This window comes from Helicoverpa zea, chromosome 31 (assembly GCF_022581195.2).
Source record: "Helicoverpa zea isolate HzStark_Cry1AcR chromosome 31, ilHelZeax1.1, whole genome shotgun sequence".
Taxonomy (NCBI): domain Eukaryota; kingdom Metazoa; phylum Arthropoda; class Insecta; order Lepidoptera; family Noctuidae; genus Helicoverpa; species Helicoverpa zea.
This window is the reverse complement of record NC_061482.1, coordinates 17,000,703-17,028,182: the sequence shown is the minus strand read 5'-3', so window position 1 is coordinate 17,028,182 and position 27,480 is coordinate 17,000,703. Positions and strand designations below refer to the sequence as shown.

The 27,480-nt window shown below is 37.4% G+C and overlaps 1 protein-coding gene across 2 annotated transcripts; it reads right to left on the bottom strand.

The window, feature by feature from the left end:
- Positions 1-2,572: 2,572 nt before the first annotated feature.
- On the bottom strand, positions 2,573-24,185 carry LOC124644757 (SET and MYND domain-containing protein 4-like). Of its 2 annotated transcripts, XM_047184278.1 has the most exons (16): positions 23,813-24,185; positions 21,065-21,323; positions 20,546-20,726; positions 20,131-20,275; positions 19,573-19,737; positions 18,654-18,791; positions 17,968-18,175; positions 17,276-17,474; positions 16,786-16,882; positions 16,334-16,520; positions 15,917-16,064; positions 14,321-14,404; positions 13,404-13,541; positions 12,437-12,516; positions 12,046-12,122; positions 2,573-11,701 (listed from the first exon to the last, which is right to left on the bottom strand). In XM_047184278.1, the coding sequence occupies exons 1-16, from the start codon at positions 23,956-23,958 to the stop codon at positions 11,482-11,484; spliced, it is 2,472 nt and encodes an 823-aa protein (XP_047040234.1). In that variant the 5' UTR covers positions 23,959-24,185; the 3' UTR covers positions 2,573-11,481. The 2 variants fall into 2 exon arrangements, with proteins under 2 accessions (XP_047040234.1, XP_047040235.1); XM_047184279.1 differs by lacking the exon at positions 14,321-14,404.
- Between the last annotated feature and the right edge of the window lie 3,295 nt (positions 24,186-27,480).

The window sequence follows — 27,480 nt, the reverse complement described above, 5'->3', positions numbered from 1 at the left end:
CATTAAAAACCCAAAATGTTTGCAGTCAGAATCATGTTTACGCATAAACATATTCATAATACTTAAATAGTAGTTATTACATGTAAGCACGCTTTCTTGGATAGTATAGATTTGACCTAAACTTTTGTAAATGGTTATTCTAGTAACGACTGTGGAAGTTTTTTATAAAAAGGAATACTTACCTAACCCCATAAATTAATCATGTACCTTATGAAGCCTGTGATTTGGGTACACACAGTTGAAGCTTGTTTCCAGTGTTAATAATGTGGACATCATTTTTCTTGCTGAAAAGGTAATTATTGTGCATAATCTACTAATATAAAAAAAAAATCTTTTTTGTTTGTTTGTTCCCGTCAAGGCTCCGAAACTACTGAACCGATTTGTAAAATTCTTTCACTGCTGGATAGCTACACTCTTCCCGACTAACATAGGCTAGGTATATTTTATACCGGCAGGGACAGTATAGTTCCCACGGGATGCGCTCGAGACCGCGGAAAACGGCTAGTGTATATATTGTCAGAGATGAATTGCGATGTCCCCGTAAGTGTACCTATTTCCTTAAATGGCCAACATCGTCACACAATGGCTACCACAGGATAGACATCGCAGGCGGGGTAGGCCCCGAAAGAGGTGGCGGGATGACCTGGACGCCTACAACCCTGATTGGTGGGAGGACTCAAAAGATCGAGAGGTGTGGAGGCAAAATGGGGAGGCCTTTGCCCAGCAGTGGGACAGTACGGGCTATGAAAAAAAAAAGTTCCCTTAACTAATGTATGCTACCAATCTGGTAAGTACATATATATGTATATTGGACAAACAGCTCTTTTTTTTTTGTAATATCAAAATGTTCTCGCTGTCTACAGCTTTCCCCTGTAGTAGAATACCGTAGAACATCACGCTGTGAAAGTGACTCCAAAATAAACTAGTCGAGCTGTGTCCTCATCAGTGAATTGACTGAGTTTTCTGATGGCGTAGGCAGAGGAACTAAGCCTTCCCGCGAGGCTAGACCCATTGAAGACTTTACAGATACAAGAACCTTATTATTTAATTTACTACTATATTTAGGTCCTAAGAATTCACCGGTCCATGTTTTATTAAAACCAAAGACCTGTGAGACCCCTGGATACCGGTACCTGTGGTGTCCTGGTTGAAAGATCACAGATTCTAGTGAATAAGAATATTTCTGTAATTCCATACGATGGATGGGTGACCATCTTGTCATTACGAGTTCTTCCGAGTTTCGTGTGGTCCGGCTGTCATTTGAACATCTTTGACAATCGTTTTCTGTAGCCAGGGTTGCGCATGTATAGTTATCGGCACCGATATTGAGCTCTCGGCGCAAGAGTGGGGATCGCTTTGCGCACTGTACACATAACGCAATAATCCAATAAATAGCTTCTGCGCAGGTGAAGGTCAGGGCTCAATATCCGTGTCGATAACTATAATTGGTGGAGGCCAGATACCCAGTCGCTCTATATAAAACTCCGATATTCAGCAGCGTCTAACATAGTTGGGAAAAGGCTAGGTTGATGATGAACTCCATATTATGATGCTTACCTGGACAGAAGACCAGATGATGATGATAATGACCTTAAAAATGACATCTCGTTGCTTTGCGTTCTTTGAATACATGAGTCGTGGAGGCCTAGGCAGATGAGTAAATACTTTTTTTACGGCTTTGCTATGATTTTTTTTATGTAACTTGTAGAAGAGAAGCCTTTCTCTGGTCCGCCTATTACTTTTAGTCTTCGTTTCATCAAAATCGGTTCACTATATAATATCAAAAGATATAATTAATTTAATGAGTTTTAGTAGTAAAATTTCCAAGACTCTCAAGTCAGATACCTACTTGATGTTAATAGATAGAGAATGTCGGCATTTTTAGTCAGGAGACGATGATGATGATGGGCTAATGTGCTGGTGATGATGCTGTCAAAGTGGTGATAATAGTGGTTATGAATATTATGATATTGGTGACTATGGTAATGATTGGCGATGACGGAAGGTCATAATGATTATGGTGATAGAGACGATTATGCTGATGATAGGATGGTTAAGATTATGGTCATGATGATATTTGATGAGGGTGATGGTTGATGAAAGGTGATCATGATGGTTGATGAAAGGTGATCATGATGGTTGATGAAAGGTGATCATGATGAGGGTGATGGTTGATGAAAGGTGATCATGATGAGGGTGATGGTTGATGAAAGGTGATCATGATGAGGGTGATGTTTGATGAAAGGTGATCATGATGAGGGTGATGGCTGATGAAAGGGGATCATGATGAGGGTGATGATTACTATGACGATGGTCATAGTAATGATGAGAGTAATATATTTTTTTCTTTACACAAAATCCTAATAGCACGCGTACGAAGTCGCGGGCACAATTTAGTCTTTACTAATATTATCAAAACGAAAGTCACTTTGTCTATGCGGCTTTTAAGGGTCAATTCCCACTGAAAGAGCAGCGGCCGGCAGCGGCCGTAAGAGCACGGACTTATCCATGTGCATGATTTACTCGGGACGCAGGTGTAAAAACTATTTGGATGAGAAATAGAAATACAAAATTTTCATAAGCACTTTATTTTATTTTAGCGATTACATGATATCGTTACAGACACATAATATTTGAGTAAATGTTGACATAGACACATAATATGTCGCAGGAAAAATATAAAATACACTTCTCACAAAGATTATTCGTACATCAATCGCGCAGTTTCATTCTCACTTAAAAATAATAAAAATATTTGGCAAGAATTGCGGATGTGACTTATATTTACATGCCGTTGATACCTTAAAATTTCGAAAAATCCAGGTTTTTTTAGTTATTTTAAGATCGAAAAAAGTTTATAAACATTTAATTTTGAAAAATTCAGTGTTGTTGAAAAGTACAGTCTGAAAGTCACGTTTGATCTTAAGATTTATACGTTTTGAAAAAAGAAATTACTTTATAATATTGAAAAAATTTTGAAATAGTTAAATCGACCAATTAGACATACGTAAGATGAGACCCTCCCATGTAAAAGACGATTAATTTAGAAAAATCAAAATAGATTTAAGTTATTTTAAGCCAATTGATGAAGTTAGTAAATGTTTTGGTTTGATCGAAATGTGAACATTTTGGTTTGCCCGTCCCTTGTAAAAAGACATTTAATAATTCCGAGCCAATCCAAAGAGATGAAAAAACTTTTGAGAAATGAGCAATCGCTCATTGAAGATATTTTAGTAAAGGTGTGAAGGTTTTGAAAAAAATAAGTGACTTCATAAGATGCCTTTAAAAATCCGTGATAGCTGACACAGCGTGAGAAGTCTCGCTTGAAAAGAGAGTTGTTTGGTGACGTTCAGAATGAACCATTCAGCACGGAACAGGGCTTCCCACGCTGTGAAACTACGTGTTAAAAGATGTTGGGCGTTGCACCTTAGGAAAAATAGAGAAGATTAAGTATGGAGCATATGAAGTATACACCTGACAGTCTCAAAAGTGGAAGTAAAGGTGAGTTTACAAAGTTGTGAGGTAAGACATTCTGAAAGTAAAAATATTATGGAAATTGAAGTTTTACCAGATATTGCAACACCGCTTTAGATTCTTGATTGCCGTCCTGAATACAGTCATATCCACAAAAGCCGAACCAGGAAAATAAGACTGAGTAGACGTTTTCGAGAGATTCATACATAACCAAGATAGAGAAAAAGTTAAAACATCAGTTAAATCCTGCGACAATACACACTTGATTACTGTGAAATTAATTAAATATTACATTACTAAAAGGCGAGCAGACTTCAGGATACAATCAACGGGAAATTTGCTACATTTGAATTACTTCAAAGTCTGGCAGTGTTTCACAAATAGGCCGCTGGTTTGTTTCATATATGGGGTTGCCATTTTCAACAAGGTTTCCGCCTACACTTACTTTCCTCTTCAACGTCACTTCTGGTGTTAACCGAGATATTATTGCCAACATTCAGAAATAGGGATACCCCAGCAAGAGTAAAAACTCTCAAGAAAAGTTGAAAGATCAAACATGAATTAATTAAAATAGCTTGAAAACTTAAAATAGAGAAATAAGAGTTGTCAAGCTCGAATTTAAGATAAGACGAAAACCTGAAATCTGCTTACCGTGTACAGACGTAAACCTTGCTATTGTAATCATAATTTTACTTAACATCCACTTAAAACTACGTGTAAAGGGGTTACCTTTAGACCAGAAAACCATCTACCATCCGCAGCAAGTTCAATCAAAGAGAAATAAGACAGAGACATTTCTAGAGTATAAATTGATAGTTAAAAGTTGAAATAAAATAACCCCCGCTGCGGTGGTGTCAGGTGAAGTGTTTAAAATGAAGAATCAAGAAAAATACTGATCATTAGTGTTAAAATCCCACCTGCGTTATAAAGTCTCGAAATAACCCCTAGTGCCCAGTACTCGTTTCCTTGGTTGAATAAACGCGCAAAAGTTAATTTCAAAGCGGTTCTTTTGCTTCGATAAAATGTAATTGATCTTTTCGCCTTCATTCTCCGAAGGATACAAAGTTTTCTTGATAGATCTTTTCCCCTGTCCGACATAAAATTCATGGTTTTTGATAGAATTTTTTCCAAGATCGCCGAGTAGTAAGTATCAAAATTGCTTGTTAATTTTTTGATCGAATGTACATGAACAGGTGGGATAAGAGTTTAGAAATAAAGAGTTCACTATCAAGATATCGCTTAGATCGTAGTAAAACGTGAGTCCTTATAGAGTTTTTTTATGATTAATTTAATAAATACTTCGACCATATGGTCTTACTATTGCAAGTGACATAGTCACGTTGCAGCAGGGTAACAGTGTTTTTTTTTCTGTTTACTTTCCCGACCTCCTGTATCCAAAGTAATTTTAGCTCAAGGCTTCAATTTTATTATTTTCATCAAGTGTCACCGAACGCACAACTATTTTTTTCTTCCTCAACATTACACTGTTGCCCTCAATAATCAACTTACGATAAAATACGGTAATATTCCGTGATACACCTAGATTTAATGACTATAACCTTAGGTTACATATTATAAGTGACATAATTATAATAACACAGACTTAGATTAGCTCCTTTTATAACCACCCATGACGATCTCGTTCCTACAGATGCCACACTTTAGCCCATATTACGCTTCCATGATATCTTATATTCTCTTATTAAAGAGACAAAGAGTAGTCCAGTTTGAGTGTAAACTTATTGCCACCGAAATGACAAAAAGTGTCCGTACTGATTTTTCTGACGTGACCAGCCGCCTAAGTTTTTTCACCTCCACTTCTATCAATTCCTAGACCGGCCGTGATGTTAGCATGATATTCTGATGTTACTACTTCAGAGTCCTAGATAACTGATTATTTCAAGACTTCGTTACAAACTAATCGATGTTTCTTCCCCATATTCTGACTTTCTAAATCTTGCATGGTATAACATTCATCACATTATTATTTCTAGGCTTATTTCGAAAAAAATTAACACCCGAGTTAGATGAAAGAGAACTCCCACAACATCTTCAGTTTCGGTTACGTTTGATTTCGCACGTTTTCCTAAGTACTCATTCGTTTTGCAATTTCCAGACTTAAAGATTCGTCGCCGTCCTACTATCCAATTTTTTATACTCTTCATAAACTTCTAACATATTAATAACTGTTTGAACTGACGCTGCCCGTTGTTTTATCAAAAACTGACTTAGAAATACTAAATAACGGAGTCCTAATCCTAACTCTTCAATGTCCGTGCTGTTTAAATATGAAGTATATTTAATGTAGACATTGAGAGTAGAATGGGGTAGGAGGGTAGTTAACACTATCGTAATTTATTAATACGTCAACGTATTTACAGCTAGGTTTTGTCACGCTAAGGATAAGCTAGTCTAAGAGACAGCCGGGAATGTTTGCCGATTCGTGTATTAAGAAATAGATGAGGTCAAAAATACGCGATGTCTTTCACTTCGAAATGCTGTCCTTAAAACACCAGTTCTTGTATCTTCGGAATCATAAAGTGTAACACATGTAACTTTATGAGCTGATGTTCGCTGACAATGAAATAAAGTATACTGCTTCATTCTCCCGAAGATACAGAGTGCATACAGATCTTAATACATAAAAGACAGTTTCCAAAAATGAGAAACATTCACTTTTAGAAAAGTCACACGAGAGGCCGCAAAATACGAACAATTAACGATAGAGGAATGTTCGAGAAGTTTGTAGTATAGTAGTGCCAATAGTGTGTGTGTTAAAATTTTAAGGGTGGAAAGTGGGGCCTCGGAACTCACACTCACGAAACACACAATAACATCAACTTACCATTTCACGTCGATATTCTGTGCGAGCGTGGTACTTCCCCGGACGAGCCGGTCCAAAGCGAGCTGTAGTCGGGGACTACAGCTAGGCTCTACCACTATACGCCCAAACGCACTGAGCCTTAAAAGGAACAGTTTTGTTTGGGAGAAGAATGACTAACTGCGTTCGAGTTCTTACTTTATGTGTGAGGTGTGTGGGTTTAGATGTGATGTGTACGAGTGAGAGAGGGTAGGGGCGCACCGTGATTAAGTAAAAAAGAGTGGAGAAGGTAGGAAGACAAAGTACCGGGACTCGCACTCACCAACTGCAATACAGCAACACAAGGTCGCTATTTAATTTATCGCCCGTGCAAGTCTGGTATTTCCCAGAAGGAGCTGGGCAATAGTGGGCTGTTGTCAATAAGGGACCGCATTTACCAAAGAGCGAACTATTCGGCCTGACGGATAAGATGGTTGGAATTGACGCCAGCGGAAGAAACTACTGTTGATGTTGATATTCAACAACACGAAGTCGCTGAAGGCTCTACCACGTTAAGCACAAACTAACTGTACCTTTGGCAAGGATCAGTACTGTTTGCGAAACGAAGGTGGAATGGGAAAGGAGATTTGGGCCACCGGCACTCGTCACCAACCACAAGGTCATCACCCCAAGTTGGTTTAGTGAGCGAGCGTGGTACTTCCCCGGTCGAGCCAGCCCAGAAGAATTTGTGCAAGGAAGGGTGCAGATGAGGATAGTCGGAGGTGAAACTGGGATTGGGGAGAGAATGAAGGAAAGAAGGCTAGTAAGGATAGACGAGAGGACAAAAGATATGCAGGGAAAGGAAGGAAGGAAAGTAGGCCGTCGGAACTCGCATTCACCGAACGAAACACAGTAGCGAAGAAGTTACCATTTCACGTCGATATTCTGTGCGAGCGTGGTACTTCCCCGGACGAGCCGGCCCAATGCGAGCTGTAGTCGAGTGTAGACTAGGGACTTCAGCTAGGCTCTACCACTACAAAGACCAGGTGTAAGTGCCTTTGAAATACGTCAGATTTTTTTTTTCCTGCGTTAATAGGAAAAAGGGTGAATGAAAGTGTGCGAGGTGGGGTGCACCGTTGATAACAAAAAAGGGACCGTGGCAAAGACGGTGCAGTGATAAGGGGGGGGGGAGGGTAGGCGGAAGACTCGGGCCCTCGGAACTCGCATTCACCGAACGAAACACAGTAACATGAAGTTACCATTTCACGTCGATCTTCTGTGCGAGCGTGGTACTTCCCCGGACGAGCCGGCCCATTGCGGGCTGCGGTCAATGGGTGACTGCAGCTATGCTCTACCACTATGGGAAACGAACATGTGCAGTGTAGGCACTTATAGGTTTTTTTAGAATTAAAGTTAATTTGATATTGTTGCAAGGACTGACAGATGTGACCAATTAAGGGGAGGGCGACTCTGCTGATCGACGATCAGAGAGTAAAATATGGAACTTGTTTTCGTAAGTTAAAGTACCAGTACTGACATCTGCAGTTAAATGAACGCGTACTGCGTGAGATTTCTAGTCTTTTGTTTATTCTCCCGAAAAGTCTCGGGACCGGAATATAGAGTATCAGCGTACGCCTTCATTTTCCCGTAGATATGCAGAATTTCAAGGTGATTTTTATTAACAGTGGCGAGATATTAACGCCTCGAAAAGAAGTCATAGTGCTTTAAAGACAAGGTTTGAATTTTATTCACAGTCCATTAATGGGCGAAAAATACCAGTACTCGTATCATCAGAGAATGAAAAAGTTCATAGTGCAGAGGATACGTAGTTTATTTAACCGATGTTTTCATTATAAAGATTTTCTTAAAAATGAGCAACAGTGACGTGTTAAAAAGAAGTATTAGGGGAAAAATAAGGGATGGAAGATTTAGGCTTGCGGAACTCGCACTCACCGAACGAAACACAGTAACGAAGAAGTTACCATTTCACGTGGATCTTCTGTGCGAGCGTAGTAGTTCCCCGGACGAGCCGGCCCAATGCGAGCTGTAGTCAGGGACTGCAGCTAGGCTCTACCACTCTTAAAGCCAAAGACTTTTATTTTAAATAGATCTTATAAAAACTGTTGCATGGTTCCAAGGAGTTGATCGCATAGAGAACTCCGTGGAACCACCACTTTGATAAAACCACACATGTTCATTAAGAATAGGAAGTTTTATGTGGAAAAGGAGAATAATTGAGGGGATGTTAGAAAGAAATGCCACGGGGGAAAGGGTGTTAGATAGGTAGAAAAAGTTAGGAGAGGAAAGAGAAAAGTGGGCCCTGGGAACTCGCACTCACCGAACGAAACAGTAACATAGTTACCATTTTGCATCGATTTTCTGTGCGAGCTTGGTACTTCCCCGGATGAGCTATAGTCAGGACTACAGCTAGGCTCTGCCACTATAAGAACAGACATTTAAGTCTTGAAGGAGAAAATGAGGATAGGTGAGGTTAAGACGGAAACGAAAAGGCAAGGGGAGAGGAAAGAAGGAAAGCGGGCCCTCGGAACTCGCATTCACCGAACGAAACACAGTAACGAAGAAGTTACCATTTCACGTCGATATTCTGTGCGAGCGTGGTACTTCCCCGGACGAGCCGGCCCAATGCGAGCTGTAGTCGAGTGTAGACTAGGGACTACGGCTAGGCTCTACCACTATAATAAGCGCTGCAAGGAACCCGCGCAATGCTGCCGCAAACAAATCCCTTGGTAGCCTTGTTGGAATTGAAACTTCCAGTTGGAATAGAAGGTCATTTTTTTCATTTTAGATAGTAATGGTGGTAATAATTGGTGTCATGATAGATGAGTAGTTTACTTTTAAAGGAAGAACTGGGATATCGGTGCAAGCCCCGCGTAAAGGAGAGAGACGAAAGGACTTTGGAGGCATTTTGAATTTAAGATTTCAGTTTGTGTATTGAGAAAGTGTGATTAGGGATAAATTTTGACTTTTGGACCTTAGCGCAATGTAGCAAAACTGTTCCTTAATACCAAAGATGTTAGCTTTTTAAATCAATTGTTATCCAAATTGACTATTTTTCTACCCAATGCGACTACCTAGACCAGGTATTTACTACATTATTATCATGTTGTTAGCCTAACGCTATCCAAACCAAATGATCATCCCACATTATGATTCTACCCAGCGAGACTAAATAGATAAAAGCCACTCAGACCAAATTGTCACTCTATGCTGATTCCATATTATGTTGTTACCCAAACTGAATTCAACCCAAATGATCATTGTACAATTTTCCAGCGAACTAAGCAGATTGTATGTGCTACCCAGACCAACTTTACACTCTGTAGTTTTTTTATGCAATTTTTTGCCCAAATTTTTTACTGGTTCCTCCTACCCACACTTTTAGATATAATTCAGAAGAATTTCATTTACATTCATCGATGAATACATGATTTATTACATATTTTCAATTACAAAAAATATGTCTTTTGTTTGCTGTGTAACCTTTTTCGTGCCTAATGGAAGTTTTTATTTCCCAAGATTATGCCTGTTTTACGAAAGGTTCTGCCAAATTACTTTTTTATACCCATACTGTACTATAGTTACCCCGTTTTAGTCATTTTCGAAGTCAGTCTTGCTTACGAAATACTGAATCGTACGTTCGAAGCAGTTTCCTTTTTATATCCAAATGGGAGGCTTTTCGTATCATAAAAACTTTTTTCATTTAGACTTTAGCTTATGTTCATAACTTTTGCGAGCACAAGTGAAGCAAATATTGAGATTCTTATACTTTCCAATCGAATAATTTAATATTACGAATTTTTTAAAATAAAATAAGCCAAATATAATAGGCTATTTTTTTATTTGTCTATAGCTTATTTCTTTTTTCGATAGTTTTTTTTTGTATAAATCTGGTTTTCCAAAACTCATAGGTTGCTGGGGAGTTTGTTGCGCCACTCCTTTGGACATTTTGAAAGGTGGGCGTTTTGGGTTCGGTTTTTAAGTTCGAAAAGTGCTGCTTTGTCAGCTCAATTTGAATAAAATTTATTTATTAAAAATTTTGCTATCGAGCCAAAATTTTGAGGTAGATGGTCACCAGGGTGCTCTAGCCTGATGATCGCAGTATGCTGGTAAGAATGTACCCAAGGAGTCTGCGTCCCCCTCGGGTCATATTCCATTAGTCGCCTTTTACGACACCCTTTGGAATGGGGTTGGTCCTATTCTTAGCCGGGGACCACACGGCCGAACGGAAGTCATTCGTACACTCAAAATGGACTTTCTTCATTTTAGCGCGAGGCTAAATATAGATCTTGTTAGTATTAGTATCAAGGATATTTATTTACCTTTTTCACCACACATTTGTGGAAACGAAATAGTCACTGGTCAGAAATATATTAGGAGAGAGTATAACATTAGGTTCTGTAAAAAAGCCTACCTATGTCCAACAACTTTTTCCGAGTATTGATGTTTTATCTCATGAAGGCGGGTGATCCATACCTGTGTGTGTATTTGAATGGTGGTTGTCCCGTCGTTGGTTAGTGTGTAAGACTCTTGTATAACTTACTACACACAAGTTCAACTTACTCGCTTTCATGAAATAAAAGATATACTACCGTCTAACCTAGAACCTCTAGACAGGTAACCCTGTTTAGTCACGCATCTTAATTTTAGAAATAATCACCAAATTCGATCCGGTTCATCCATCCCAATCATACTATTGAATACACACAAGATCATTCTAGATATTTCCAGTTAGCTTGTTTTACAAGACAGCTGCAAAAACATATTTTTGACGGTTTTCTCTAAAATTCAAATTTCGAATTTTAAAACTTGTGTATTCAATCACCCTCATTAAGTAAATCAATATATTCCACGTAACTAAGATACTCTGAAGTTAACCATTTGACATACATAATGCGCAAGAGTTTTGATCGATTATTTTTGACTGTATTGAAGTCAACGGCAGCCAACATTAGGTAAATATTTGAACGAATTCAAATGATAACGAATTACGGAGTTAAATGGCTTACTTCAGACTCGCAAAGTTACGTGGCACGAACAATTACAAAACAAATTCATCGAGGATTATTTCCTCAAGAATGCCGTCAACAATTTATCCTTAACAGGTGTAAAACCTTTTCTTGAACATTGGTTATCAGAATAAGGGTGTCGCTAGGCTTACCTTCTTACAAAACCGTGCACCTAACTCGCTATACAATATTTAGGTTCTGAATCCTGTAGTTGAAGCAGTCCGGATGATCATGGAATCGAGGGCCTGCTAGCATGTTGTCCAGAACTTCCTCGTTTTCTCTGAGAGCCTTGTACATCGGCTGCCAGGTGCCGAAGTTCAGTTCCATTAGTTGGTTGGCCTTTTTGGCTATCTTGACGGTTTCGCGGATCCAGTCTCTGATTGGCATCGGTTGTCGTTCACTAGGAACAAAATGTTTATTGTAGTAAACAATTTTATACAAAATACTAACTACTATTCAAGTTGTTTTAACTCTGTAGCGCTTGCATTCAAAAACCTGATTCAAATGAAATTTAAAAAATCTTCATATATTAAATAAAGGAATATCAGTACTTTATAGAATTATTTTTTTCAATAAAAGCTCAAAATAATCTTGACGCAACTGCATTTACTATACATTGCAATAACAATGGCGTAGGGGATCTAACCAATCAAACACAATGCATATCGCCCCGTAAGTACAGACATGCGCGCGCGCAGGAAACGATCAATAAATCAATAAAGTCATATTGCGATGAGAACTTACTCTAACTCCGGGTTGTCCAAATACTTCATGATGCGCCCGAGCATCAGATTCGCCATTTTTCGGATTTCATTTGTTACCTGAGTCAAAAAAGAAATAAGATTATTATAGGTATATTTTTGGTGATTCTTATGGCGAGATTCAACCGAAATAGTACAATTTCATGGAGATTTTGAAGCCCAAGTGTACCAAAATAAACAGCCATTTTCTTACACAATTGCTCACTTTGAAAATTGAACGTGAAAATTCATAATAAACATAATAATATGTTGTTCTAAGAAAACTGGTGTTTACGTTGTTAGTGAAGTTGGGGATTAAAATAAATGTTTCACTCTGGTGAAATCTCACAACAACAATATTTAATTTAGCGTATAAAAAAAGATTTTTTCCTTACCTCAACACTAAATGATCCGAACTGGTACTCGAAGCTTTGAATGTTCTGTTTTATCAAATCGATCGCCTTCGAATATTCGCCTGTAGAAAAACAATAATTTTTATACACTTTTCGGGCTACATTCAAAAAATTATAACCTAACTTGGTGTGGTCTTATTAAAGCTTTGCCCAGCCTTTTCCCGAAAGGACTGCCAGAGAAGTGCAAATGGCAGCCAGGACCCACAAAGGAGATTGGGCAAGAATGTATGAAGTTTGGTCCAAATGTCCACCACAAACGAGATCTATATAATTAAATACTCCACTTAATTTAGAGTAACTTTTACTAAGAAAGTAAAAAAAACAATGCCAAAAAAGTAATCTTAATTTTCGGTAGTTTTTGTATGTTATCATTATTATTTTATTCCACTTCCATTTCCGCATTTTATCTAAAACTAAGATGAGTAAGACACATTTGCATGTAAACAGCCCATATTTTTGATGATTGCCCGATGGATGTACGAATCACTAACCAATTGAGGCGCCAGAAGTGCTTGAATATACTCAGCGGTTCCTGGATCTAAGAAAGTTCGATGTAACTGGTGGTGTCTTCTCTCTAATAGTGAACAATTCTATTTTGTCAGAAGTTACAGAAAGTACGAAAATCGAACATCACGAAAAGTAATTGAAAAAATCTATAAAATGTTTTATTTGATTTTGCTATAACTTTTTTCTGGCATTATATTTTTTTTTACTTTCATAACAAAAAATGTTCTATATTTAACGGGCTATCTACCCATATAGGTCTCGTTCGTGGTGGACATTTGGACCGGAATCGCCCATTGTCCTTTAACGTGCCTTCGGAAGCTCGGAGGAACTTGCTATGACATCGATGGCCACCCATACCCAAACGACCACAATAAACATCGAAAAAATATATTTTTTGTAAAAATAACGGTTATAAAGTATTCATAAGTTTTAAGTTACTTACCGATGGCAGCATGTAACATGGCTAAATCATCAACAGCCTTCCTTAGCACATCGTGATGTCGATACAGTACTTGCTGCATCAAGCGATAGGAGCGAACCATTCGCTCGCATCGCTCCTCTTTGGTTTTCGCTCGCAAAGCTACAAGAACACCCATAGAGTTAAGAAGAGATAGACTGGGAAAATCCAATATGGCTGACAGTCAACGTCTTTAATTATTCCTGATTTTTTTGGAGGATTTATGCTCAAAATAAATGTTAGTTTAAAAATTGAAAATTTTGCTTTAATTCAACAGATAATTAAAAAGAAATTAACTTCAATCTTTTACTATTAAGTAGTTTATTGACATCTTTATTTACAGCCACACATTTATTAAGGTGCCCACAGACACAGGAAGGTGTATGGGCCATGGAGTCCAAAAGCAAGAAGGTTTTAATCTCTCCTTATTGAGTTTGTAAGTCTGTGAACACCTCATCTCAAAGACAGTATAGGTTTTGTAGATAGGTGCGTCTATCTACAAAGCATTGCGATAGCACAATATGGTAATAAAAACAAATAGCCCAAAATACTCTTTATTATTCCAATACATAAAAAAACAAAAATCACATTGAAAATTCCAACAAAGGCAAATAAAAATTATGGTAACAAAATACTAAAAAATAACTTAAAAATTGATAAAAATAAAATTAAAGTTAGAGGCTATGTCGTACTCAAGCTGATGGTCCTAAGATACCGGTAAATTAACGTACTAACAAGAGGAATGTACCTGAGCAATAGTCTCTTACAATTTTGAGACTTATGGTGTTACACTCATGGTACATTTCCCTTTGAACCTTGGTACCTTGGTGAGCAGTCAACAGCAGTTGCAACAGGAAAATGGGAAGACATTCACGTAAATACTGTATATAGAGACACCTTACCTGAGTGCATGTATTCATGAGCTCTGCTGAAGGTGGAAAATATGTCGCAGATCTTGATTTCCTTATGGCACCGCTTGCAGTTAACTAACACAGAACATATAAGAGAGAGTAGAAATTGTATCAGTCTGCATGTGGCCGATATACGTAGATATAACACGATGAGTGCGGAGCTGCCGACGACACGTCCGCTCGCAGCGACGTTTTAGACTCATTTGAACAAATTGCGGCGCTCGCGCCGGCACCGGGCGCAGTGTTCCAATTTTAAAATATACTTTTTTTTTTAAAACCAGCCAGATATGTTTTCGATTTTGATGCGATTTGGTGCCGGACGTTCCCTGAACTGCCAATATTTTTTTCTTTGATTTAAAAATTGAAAATAATTTTGTTTGTGGCCGCTGTTACAAATGAGTGCTTTCCACAGTCAGCGTGTTTTTATTGGCTATTTCAATTTCAGGAATAGATCCTGAAACTGAACTAGTTTATAATAATTATATTGGAGTAAACTCAAGCAGGATTTTAAGACTCAAATATTTACACAGGACGAAGATATTCAAAATGTTTTTTAAATTAAAAGGGTCTTTGTTAAGGCGATTTTTTACGCTAACTTTGGGGGCCTATATCTACTCACCAAAATATTAATAAGAACTTTTCTAAATGTTTCGACTCGACTCACACACACCAGTTAACCTCCTTCGGTCATCAGCTATTTTCATTACCTACCTCTCTTATATGTTCCGATATATTTCGATAAACTTAACTCTAATGGTTAAATATTTAACTGCTATACCGAAAAGCCTTTGCCCAGCTTATGGACAATATAGTATAATAAAATATAAATTCAAAAAATATCAAGAAAGCGGTCAAGTCAGTTTTTGACTGACCCCATAATAATAATTACAGTGGGATTTGTTGTAAAATTTCAAAAAAGGTGTTATTTAAAAAATAAACTTGCATCGACCAATCTGGACCTAATTCTAGTTTAGGGTTGTCAAATTGGCTGAGCAAGGGCCGCGGTCATAATTTGGAAAAAAAAACAATAATGTATGTTATTAAAAAACACGCCGTCGTCGTACAAAGTTCGCGACGAAATAGAAAACTCTTGCATTTTTTTTTCAAAGCCTGATTAAAAAATGTTTAAAAAATGTGTAATATTTTTAACAGAAAGCGTAATCGTTCGTTGTCTTTTATTGAAATCTGTATTACATAACTCGCAATTTAGGTAAGTACTTCACAAATACATCATTTAAAATGCAATATCTATGAGAATTATTCAGTAATACGGATTTTTATAGGCCTATCATGAACTTGCAACAAAAGTATTATTAAAATAACTTAAGCGATTTTTTATAAAACTTTGATCTTTTAAATTCACAAGTCACAAAAAACGAACAAAAAAAATAAATCGCTTAATTTATTTGCTTTCAAGGCCTCAAACCGACAACGAACTACACCTCTTTAACAAACACAGAGTAAAGTTACAATTAGGAATAAATTAGAAACAACAGTACATTTTCATCAGTTTAAAACTTAGCTTAACTTTATTCTATGTTCATTAATAGGGAGCAAAATCTGGGTATAAAAAGGTATAGACAGTACCTATTGCGTGCATGGCATTAGCAGTTTCGGCTGCATTCTGAGCTCTTTGGAGCGGAAACTCGTTGGGGCATTGATGGCAAGACATTTTCGTGCCCACCCAGGTCACGGGCCCCTTGCAAGATGGGCAAGCGTAGGCCGAGAACAGCGACTGGCAACAAAATTATTGCGTAAGAACCGGCTCAGATGATCGGTTAAATTGCGCAATATTTGTTGACGTGTATTGAAGATTGCGCAATATTTTCATTGTAGTGTTGCGCAATGTTATTGTAGGCTAAGAGGGCGCCTTTACAATGAAGATTGCGCAATGTTTCATTGTACATTATTTTTACAGTAATGTTGAGCAATGAAGTAGGAACCTCTATAAAATTCCTATTCTCTACATCCAAAATCAAAGAAAAATGAACTCTATGTACTTACAACAAAGTCCTTTCTAGATTCGTCGACACATGCCGGGCAGATACAGTTGAACCCATACTGAGTTTTGAGTTCCTCCCGCCTCTCTTCAGTCGACGCTCGGGCGTAATGGGGCCCGTAACAATTCAGTATTTCAGTCCCTTTGGGCATCTCGTGAATCACTTTTATGTAAAGTGTGTTTTTGTAAAACCTGTATAAAAATTAGATGTTAATTTTTAGGTAATTTTTGAAAATTTTTGAAGCTAAATAAAGCGTTGATTTAAATTCGGTCATGCTTTTAAAGTTGAAAAGTTTGAAAAAAAATAGCAATTTTGTATTCAAGCAGATTTTTAAAAAGCTTTTGATAATTTTTATTTTTTCTTTCATGATCATACGAAATACATACCAGGATATTTTGGAACATTAGAAAGTATTTTTAGTATAGACTTGCATGTTATTTCTTCAAATATACTTACACGTTAGTAATATTAGGTTCACAGGAGTGGTTCATCATTGATATCGCGGGATATACTCCAGTGCCTATCTTACGCCAAGGACTGGCTGTGCAAGGTACTGTAATAAAAACATTTATTGAAAAACTGTATGCATCTTATTAAAAATCATGCCCAAAATCTGTACATTTCATCATCTGCCTAGCCTTTTCCCAATCACGTTGGGCTCAGCTTTCACCAGCAGTTGAGTAGGTACCATTTTAGATCTTCAGAAGAAGCAGTCGTTACGGGTAGTCAAAAACCAGGAAGTCTGACAACCAGTCTTACCGAGGCGTATTGGGCTGCCCGGGTAACTGGGTTGAGGAGATCAGATAGGCAGTCGCTCCTTGTAAAACACTGGTACTCAGCTGCATCAGATTCGACTGGAAACCGACCCCAACAAAGAAAAAGCTAGGCAGATGATGAAATAAAACTATATCTATCTATTGATAAATTAATTTAAAAATTGACTTACTAGGCATATCAGGTCTTTGTCCCGTATTAAGTTCCATAACCGTATGTGCGTTTGTAACCATTTGGCCCAAGCTACGGAATATAAGGGCCGCACATAGCAATTTCATTTCACTCATGGGTAACGGATACCCGACTTGACCGGGGAAGAATTCGAAAAATTTGGTATTTTGCTCAAGATACAGAGTGAGCATGGTGGACGTCTGAAAATGTCAATTGACTTTGAGTTTTATTGCAAGGACATAAGGATTGTTTTAGATATAAAAGTTCATATAAACAATAGAAATAATTGCGTGTCTGCTGGTGGCGTTGTAATTTCAAAAGTTTCTGATTTCTGTTTACAGTTACCGTTCCTTGCTATACTAACACGAATTAATACGTAGACCAAAAAGCTATTTTTCTAAAGCCTCAATTACCCATAAAATCCCATCAAAATCAGTCCACCCGTTACCGAGCTACAACACCACAAACAGACATCTATGCTAATATTACAAAGCTAAAGAGTTTGTTTGTTTGAACACGCTAATTTCAGGAACTACTGGTCCGATTTTAAAAAATCTTTCAGTGTTAGATAACCAATTTATCGAGGAAGGCTATAGGCTACTTTTTATTCGGGTTCGTGCAGAGGTTCCCACGGGAAGCGCGTAAAACCGCTGTTAGAAACTTGTCTTAAATAAAACACTCTATATAACTTACCAGCGCATACTGTATGTTATCAGTATTCGCCGAACTGTCCAGGTTCGACGAAAGGCTGTACATACGATAGAATGTAGGATACTCTTTCTTGAATACGGCAATAGTGTCCACTTTGTCGTACTCGGCTAATAGGGCTGCGGCCGTGGTAGGCACGATTGACCCCTCGGGCAGCTTGGGCAAGCCCCTCGAGGCGTATTTCAGCATTACCCTGCAAAATTTGCGGTGGTAACTTTTGGAGTAAAGTAGTGTTATTTTTTTTTAATTTTAGGGTATTTTACTGGCTTGCAGCCTTACTTATAAACGTGAATTAAATATAAGTAATACTTATGGCTGTTTAAGAAAATTCTTACTTATAAACGTTGCTTAACCATGTCTTAACTAACATTTAATCATTACTTAAGACTTTAAGTAGTGATTAGTTAAAATGTTGCTTAGAAGGTGATTAGAGATTTTATAAGTAAGGGGGTAAGTCTTTTGGCTAAAGTGGTATTAAAAAGTCGAAAATGACTTTAAAAAAATTGTTTTTCAATACTGCTTGAAATTTTTAAAAAGGACCGTTTTTTCCCAAAGGACCAATTCAACTACCAATAAAACACCCTGTAGGTACTTCTCATACTCTCTCTCTCGGCGCAGCTGGCTAAACTTTATAAAGAGAACATTACCTCAAAATCCTTGTTATTTCTTACCGAAAAGCGAGGTGTGCTATCCCTATTATTTGGAATATATTAGCTCTTATCCCTGGACACTCCCAGCGATGGAAAACCGCACTTGCCAGGTAATAGCACGCTTCATCGCAAAATACTATGCGAGAGCAATCTTTGCATCTGCGGAAATATACATTGTTATATTTCAAACATAAAAAAAATAAAAGAAGACTGAAGAAATAAATATACTAACGAAACGACACTACGCATTTTTCAAAATCAGCTCAAACTCTTTTCTATCGTTACTTAAGTTGATTTAAATACTTTTAAGCAGGACTTGAGTCACGTCTTAGTATTTCTGGCTTACGTGCCTATAGTTCGGCCATTCAGAGAATGCGTTCCTGACACGTCGCGATTGAACTGACGACGTAATAACATTCATTGATTATTGATATAATAATGTTGTTTTAATGCTCCTCAATTGTTAAAACGGTAAACAACCAGCAAAAATATTTTTATCGTAGGTAACTGCAACGCCATTGCAAAGTTACGTCGTCAGTTCAATCGCGACGTGTCAGGAACGCATTCTCTGAATGGCCGAACGATAGTTAGTCTACTTATGATCAAGAGAAATGTTTACTAAAGCCCCTTTGTTCGAAGCTCAGTTACGTCAAGGTTAGGGTTAAATTCTAGTTACAGTAAAATTACCAGGGCTTAAATTCAAAAAGCGTTGTTGAAGTACCAGTTAGTTTTACGAACGTTAAGTTTTCATAATAAAAACGTCAAATTAACCGTGTTCAAAATTGATATCAGTCAAATTTTAACTTTGACTTTACCGTAACATACGAACAACCGGGCCTAAGTCTTGGCAAAGAAAGAAGTCAGTTGAGTGTCCAAGACATATTAATAGAAACGTTCGTGCCAATTTTAATGTCGTTTCATTATTCTGAACAATACTTACGTAATCATTGTGGGTTCACTGCAGCAGCAATAGTCACAGTAATATGGATGTGGTAGTTCGCTTTCCCTCAGTTTGACAGACGCAAAGGGCTCTTCAGCGAATACCACATCGCCCCTCTTTAGTGGTTCCTTTACAATCACATGACGACCGTACTGATCATTACGCCTAGAAAAGGAGTATTCATCAAAAACATGTTTTATTTAAAAACTAGCTTTATCCCACAGTCTGAATGAATTACTTCCCGTGCGCAAATGATTATAAAAAGTATCCTATATTGTATGTGTATTCAGATACTCTTATAACTAAATATATGATCTGAAGTCAATTTTATAAGAAAACTACACAAACAGGACAACTAAGTTTTCTCATAGTAAATTTATTTATTAATTTGTGAAAAATGTTGTTGTTATTACATTAATTTTGTTTCATACATCTTCCTGTTGTTCTTTTGTATATTTTCATGTAGTATACTATCTTGTTTTCCAAAATAAGACGTAGGATCGTTATAAAAATTCAGTACTTATTTATGTTTTAATATTAAGTATTTTCATAACTTACACCAACTCTATGGCATTGCTAGCCGCCTTGAAGTCAGGGTTTTCTCCTAAATGGAGATCTGGTAGAATCAGTTCATCGGGTGGCTCATCATATTTGAGATTCACCAACTTCTCTTCAAGCTGGCGGTATGATCTGTCAAAATCCACTGTAAAAATACGCTTGTTTTAGTTAAACTGTATATTTTTTTAATACAATGTAAAGAAAAAATATTTTTGTTTTATGTATATTTTACTAGCTGTTTGCAACTCTTTCACCCGGTTTCCCGGGGGTAATTCTTCCCGTACCCGGATAATCTAGCCTGTGTTACTTGTTGATAGCCGAACAGTAATTTTCAAATCAGTTTGTTAGCTTTGGAGCCAAACAAACAAACAAAAATATTCCCTTTTTATTAAATTTTTTATTTAAACATAATAACCTTTAGACAACCCCTTAAGTTGTATCATTTCATTGTACTTTACAGCCTGTCTCATTGCTTCAATACATTTTGTTCTTTGCCCCAACTCGCAGTAGCACTCCGCTCTTCGTAGAAATAACTTATGCTTTATTTCTGGTGGGTACTTGTATTTCAGGGCCCGTTGTACATCTCTTAGACTATCCTGTAACAGTAGAATAATATTAGGTATAAAATAATCATGTGTAAAAAATATATTATAGAGTGCAACCTCAACATAACAAATTCCATGATATTAAAAAAATTTTGGACACCCTCTTGTGTTTAGTAAAATATACCTTTATATTGTCAATAACATCCATTCAACAGAATTCTAAAAAAAAAATATCTGTTAACCCAAAACTTTAAAATTATTTTCAAATCAAACATAGCCCCCATATAACGAACCTCAGATAAAAATTATTACTTGATTTCACAAGCATCTACATGTTGCCTTCCGTTTTGTTACATCGAGCTTGCACTATATTCTTTTTTTAGCAGTACCTTATACTTTCCCATCCGCAATAATGCAGCAGCCCTATTGGCAAGAGCCAAAGGGTACAAAGGTCCATCCTTGTTCGCGTACAGAATACTCTTCGTGTACAACTTGTGGCTCTCCTCAAACAGTTCGGCTCTAAACTTGACATTGCCCCGCTGTCTCCACAGTATGGAGATTGCATCGTTTTTCCCTGAGGTATCTTCATCGGACATCTGCTTGTCGTAGCATAGTTTCATTTGTTGAATCCATTCGGTGAAGATGTGCCTAGTAAATTGAATATAGGATTCAATAACGTTGAATAGTTTTAAAAATCTGCATAAGTAATATAGGCAGAGCTTTATGTAAATATATGTTGCAATGTTCATTTATAACTCAAAATTGCATAAGCCCAGCGAATATGAGGTAAACTGCGCATGTAATTTTGTAAGGTGTGCATGTAGCATGGTCAAGTGTTCATGTTGCATGGTCATGTATACATGTTGCATAGTTAAGTGTAAATATTGCATGGTGAAATTAAAATGTTGCGTGTTCAAGAAGGCCTGTCGCATGGTCAAATGTAAATGTTACATTGTCAAGTGTGCATGTTGCATGGTCATGGGTAAATGTTGCATGCGCAAATGTAAATGTTGCATGGTTAATTGTGCATGTTGCAAGATCAAGTGTAAATGTTGCATGGTCAAATGTAAATGTTGCATTGTCAGGTGTAAATGTTGTATTGTCAAGTGTAAATGTTGCATGGTCAAGGGTAAATGTTGCATGCTCAAGTGTAAATATTGCATGCTCAAGTCTAAATGTTTTGCAATAAAGTGTGCATGTTGCGTAATAAAGTGTTCATGTTGCATGCTCAATTCTAAATGTTGCATTGTCAAGTGTGTATGTTGCTTAATAAAGTGTACATGTTGCATGGTCAAGGGTAAATGGTGCATGCTTAAGTGTAAATGTTGCATGCACAGTTGTAAATGTTGCATGGTTAATTGTGCATGTTGCTTAATAAAGTGTGCATGTTGCATGGTCAAATGTAAATGTTGCCTGCTTAAGTGTAAATGTTGCATTGTCAAGTGTGCATGTTGCGTAATAAAGTGTGCATGTTGCATGGTCAAGTGTAAATGTTGCGTGTTCAGGTGTAAATGTTGCAAGATGACGTATAAATGTTGCATGGTCAAATGTAAATGTTGCATGCTCTAGTGTGAATGTTGCATTGTCAAGTGTGCATGTTGCGTAATAAAGTGTGCATGTTGCATGGTCAAGTGTAAATGTTGCGTGTTCAGGTGTAAATGTTGCAAGATGACGTATAAATGTTGCATGGTCAAATGTAAATGTTGCATGCTCTAGTGTAAATGCTGCATGGTCAAGGGTAAATGTTGCATGGTCAAGTATAAATGTTGCATGCTCAAGTGTACATGTTGCGTAATAAAGTGTGCATTTTGCATGGTCAAGGCTAAATGTTGCATTGCCAAGTGTGCATGTTGCGTAATAAAGTGTGCATGTTGCATGATCAAATGTAAATGTTGCATGGTCAAGGGTAAATGTTGCATGGTCAAGTGTAAATGTTGCATGCTCAAGTGTACATGTTGCGTAACAAAGTGTGCATGTTGCATGGTCAAGGGTAAATGTTGCATGTTCAAGTGTAAATGTTGCATAGTCATGTGTGCATGTTGCATGGTCAATTGTAAAGTTGCATGCTCAAGAGTGCATGTTGCATGATCAACTGTACATGTGGTATCAAGTATGTATGTTGCATGTCAATGTGCATGTCAGTGCAAGTCAATGTGTTTGTCAGTGAATGTCCATGTACATCAGTGTATGTCAAAGTGTATAGCAGTGCATGTTAATGTGTATTTCAGTGCATGTGAATGTGTATGTCCATGCAAGTCAATATGTGTGTTAGTGCATGTCCATGTGTATGTTAGTGTTCATAAGAAAAACTTGAACAAAATTGCATTGATATTATAGTTCGGCCATTCAGAGAATGCGTTCCTGACACGTCGCGATTGAACTGACGACGTAACTTTGCAATGGCGTTGCAGTTACGATAAAAATATTTTTGCTGGTTGTTTACCGTTTTAACAATTGAGGAGCATTAAAACAACATTATTATATCAATAATCAATGAATGTTATTACGTCGTCAGTTCAATCGCGACGTGTCAGGAACGCATTCTCTGAATGGCCGAACTATAGCACGATAAGTGATAGAGTATATTTTTAATACAGACTAAAATATTTAACTAAACTAAAATTCTGATGAAAAATTTTGTAGAATATTTTCCAAAAGGAGTACTTCATTCTGATTTATAGCATATGAAGAGTCTAACTATGTACCTGCTCATATTTTCTGAACTTAAAATAATTACCAGTTAATTGTTCACTTTTATTGACTTTAAGTAATTTTCTTCGCCAGCTTCTATGTTTCAAAAACCAGTAGGTACAAAAAAAATCAAACTCGGAAGTCACCGGGTTTTTTATTTTATTTGGTGACTGTCCACATTTTAGTTTACATCACTAAATAAAAAAAGCATCAAAATATTCAGACAAAGGACCATTGCATTGAGACACAAAATATTAACCATTGCAGTTGAGTGACAAAAGTATAAAATAGAACTTAGCCCAGGCAGTTGAAATCTCTATCGCACAGCCTAACTGTATGTCCTATCTAGGTAGCCTAGGATTCTACATGACTTGCGCGAGCTTCTATCGATCGCACCATTATTTCTGGCCCAAAATAAATAATTCCCAAAGAGTCCTAACACTCACCTTATTCCTTTATGGTTGAAGACGTATGTAAGAGTCTCGATCGCGCCATCCGGCCGCCGGTCGATCTTCTTTTCTTCGAAGGCGATGATACACAGAAGGACCTCCCATTGCTTCGCCGGGTCTTCTGGCAAACCATCGCGCTCCATTATAGATCACGTTTTCACAATATTCGCGAGTCGACAATAGTACAACCCCGAAGACATGTTTATTTGATGCACTTGCTGTATCGACTTAGCAAATCTGAGAGCTGGGAGCTCAAGGGAGCTTCGAGGCGACGCGACCAGCTAGCTGGAGAGTCGGTTGAAGACTGAAGCTCGGAGCCCGGGCCGCGGAACGCTGCAACGGGGTATACAAAGTACATACAATTCAAGGAATCGCAAAATATTGATTTTGACGGCTGCGCGTTTCATGACCGTTCCGTTCTACGCATAGGTTATTCGTTGTACGCATGCTCGGCAGCTCAACTGGGCAGGGCCCGGGTCGCGAAAGGACACTAAACTATATCTAGAACGCTTTATGTAACTACTATAGATGTACTGTGATGACCGCACCCAACTGCCACACCCAATATTTAATACATCAATTTATTTTACAATAATTTTCATATTTTTCCATTGTTGGTTTAGTATGGCGTTAGTTTGAAAGAAGGAATAATGTACTCGAGAAGCAATGGATAACGAACATGTGTCAGCCTAAACCATTGTGTAAAGGCCCAAGAGTTAAGATGCTCATTCATTGGAGAATTTTGAAATCAGAAATAGGCGGCAAAACTTAAAACATTGATAAGATGTTCTGCAACATTTTTCGTCTTCATTAATAGTTTGATGGGCGACGCGAAAGAATATTAACGTTAAAGAAAGATTTCAAAACCCTTTTGAAATACTTGGTTACTATAAACCAACCATAAAACTTAAAAAAAAAACTAGCAATCTACTATTTTGAACACGATTTGGAGCTCACATCAAAATAATGAATGATAAAGACAGTTAAATGTACTTAAAAGAACACTAATAATCATACAGTAAGCAATATACTCAATTACTATCATAACAAGCTTTCAGTCGTAAGTTTATTTAAGTAATTATCTCAAGATATTTAGCGCCTACCAAAAAGGTAGTAGCAATTATTTGCACAAATGCACAAAGCCTAAGCATTCCATTTGTAGTCAGGCACTATTATTTTTTCTTTTAAAATCTTTGACCAAAACATTTAATAATTGAAAAATCTTCTAATAAAACGTATTATCAGACAGATAGAATTTGCCGTCGGGTGAACGCTCCGATGGAGTTTGGCTATCACTACAAAATACTTGAAAAGTGTTTAAATATCCTGTTTTCATAACTATCTCACTATAAAAAGAGTGTATATGGAGTTTCTTTCCAGTTCTTTTCTATGAGACCCACTCTTTGGAACCGTGCAACTAATTTGACGTTTCGAAAGAGGTGTTAAAGGTATAATTGAAATAAAACATTTTAACTTTGACTTATATTTAGCTGACATTTTAGAATAGTCTGGTCTCTATGTAAGAAAAAAGATTTAAAAATATACATAGGGTTTGATAATTAAGAGCTTATTTAATTAAACAACGAACCCGTGGAAGAATCTCGGTTTTAGTTTTTAAATTGCTACAATAGATGGCGTTATTATGAACATTTTTATGCTATGGGAAAAAATGAACCGTTTTCTCAATTTATATCTGCCTAGCCTTTTCCCATCTATTTTGGGGTCAGCTTCGAGTTCATCCGAATGCAGCTAAGTAGGTATCAGTGTTTTACATGGAGCGACTGCCTATCCGACCTTCACAACCCACTTACCCGAGTAACCCGATACCCCTTTGTTAAGACTGGTTGTCAGACTTTCTGGCTTCTGACTACCTTACGACTGCCAAAGATGTTCAAATGACAGTCGGAACCCACCAGTTTATCGTGCTTTCGGAAACACGTAAGAAGTCGTTATGATAAGATGGTCACATTGGTCACCCATCCACGAACCGACCACGCCAAGCGTTGCTTAACCTTATGATCGATCGTTCTGTGCGGCCTTATCATACAACGCCTTTTTAATAAACACGCAATATACTTAGTTAATCCAACCAACGGGTATTGGGTTGCCCGGCTAACTGGGTTGAGGAGGTCAGATAGGCAGTCGCTTCTTGTAAAGCACTGGTACTCAGCTGAATCCGGTTCGACTGGAAGCCGACCCCAACGTAGTTGGGAAAAAGGCTCGGAGGATGATGATGATACTTAGTTAATCCAAGCTAAAACCTATAAAACCTTTTATATTCCTTGGTGTATCTTTTATCAGTGTTTAAGAATAAGAGGGATATAGATAGGTAGGTTAGTATTTGATGTACCTACCGACGGATACTCCTAATATGGATATACCCGCAATATAAAAAAAAAATCTTGAAACTTTTTCTTTTTTCAGTTACAAAAAGGGTTTTAGTGAGTCGTATTTGTCACGTTTCCAATATGTTTAACGATAGATAATAATTAAAGTAAGGACAAGATTATTTTGGTAAGTTCTTCGTTAAGTCAACCCACCACTCATTGTAGTTACACCATTTATATATCTATACCACAGATTACTGAATAGTTACTACGTAACAGATACTTCACTCAGTAGAAAATTTCCAATACCAATTACGATAATTGCCTACTCCTTCGCATCAACAACCACTGTATGCTAAAATGCGCCTAAATGCTCAAGCGTACAGCAGTGATTGCTTCGCACCGCGCGATTCCACAGTAATCGCAGGGCTGCCTCTTCGGTAAAATTAAATTAATATAACTTTTTATCTGCGTTATTGAGAACTGTGAATATGTTCTGACTTTTATGTGGCAGTTAAAAATTTTATCATTTATAAAATATTTAACCAACTTAAAAAAAAGGAGGTGATCAGATAATAAGGTCTCTAATGACGGTATGTGAATGGAAAAAAATTTAAACGACAAAAACTAGTAATAATTTATCACTTACCTTTCTTCGTTGACAGGTAAATGGAAAATGTTAGGTGTTTATCCCTTCTTTTACTCGATTTACACCCATCTACAGCACATAAGGCACCACACGGCATCGTAATACGCGTACGAACGAACAGCACTATTAGAAGTCGGTTAAAAATTGAACGGCGTGCGCGCGCTTTGCTTGCGAAAACCGCACTGAATTTGATCCGCCGGCGGACCGAGACCGCTCGGCTGGGCGGTAGGCACTTATAGCGCGCAAGTAGGTACATGGCGTGACGGAGGCCTGTCTATACTTACTTTAATAAAAAAATGCTTGTTTGTACCGGTAAAGGCAGCGAATCTATGAAACCGATTTGTTTTTTTTTGTACTTTTGGAAAGCTGCACTATCAGCGAGTAGGTAACATAGGCTATATTTTATCCTGGTACGGGCAGTAGTTCCCACGGGACTCGAGTGAAACTGAGGAAAACAGCCAGTACATTATAAGAAAGAAGAATCAACAGCAGCTTATGTTAATTATTTGCTGCATATCAATATAAACTGATGTCCTTAAATAGAAAAATATTTGAAAGTTACAAGCCTTACATTTTTTATGGTGTTCAAACCGCATTTTCCAAGTATGGGGGCTTCAATCAAAACAGTCCCATTAAGGATAAGGAGAAAGAAAGTGCTCCTTACATTCCAAAGCCTAATTTCACGATAG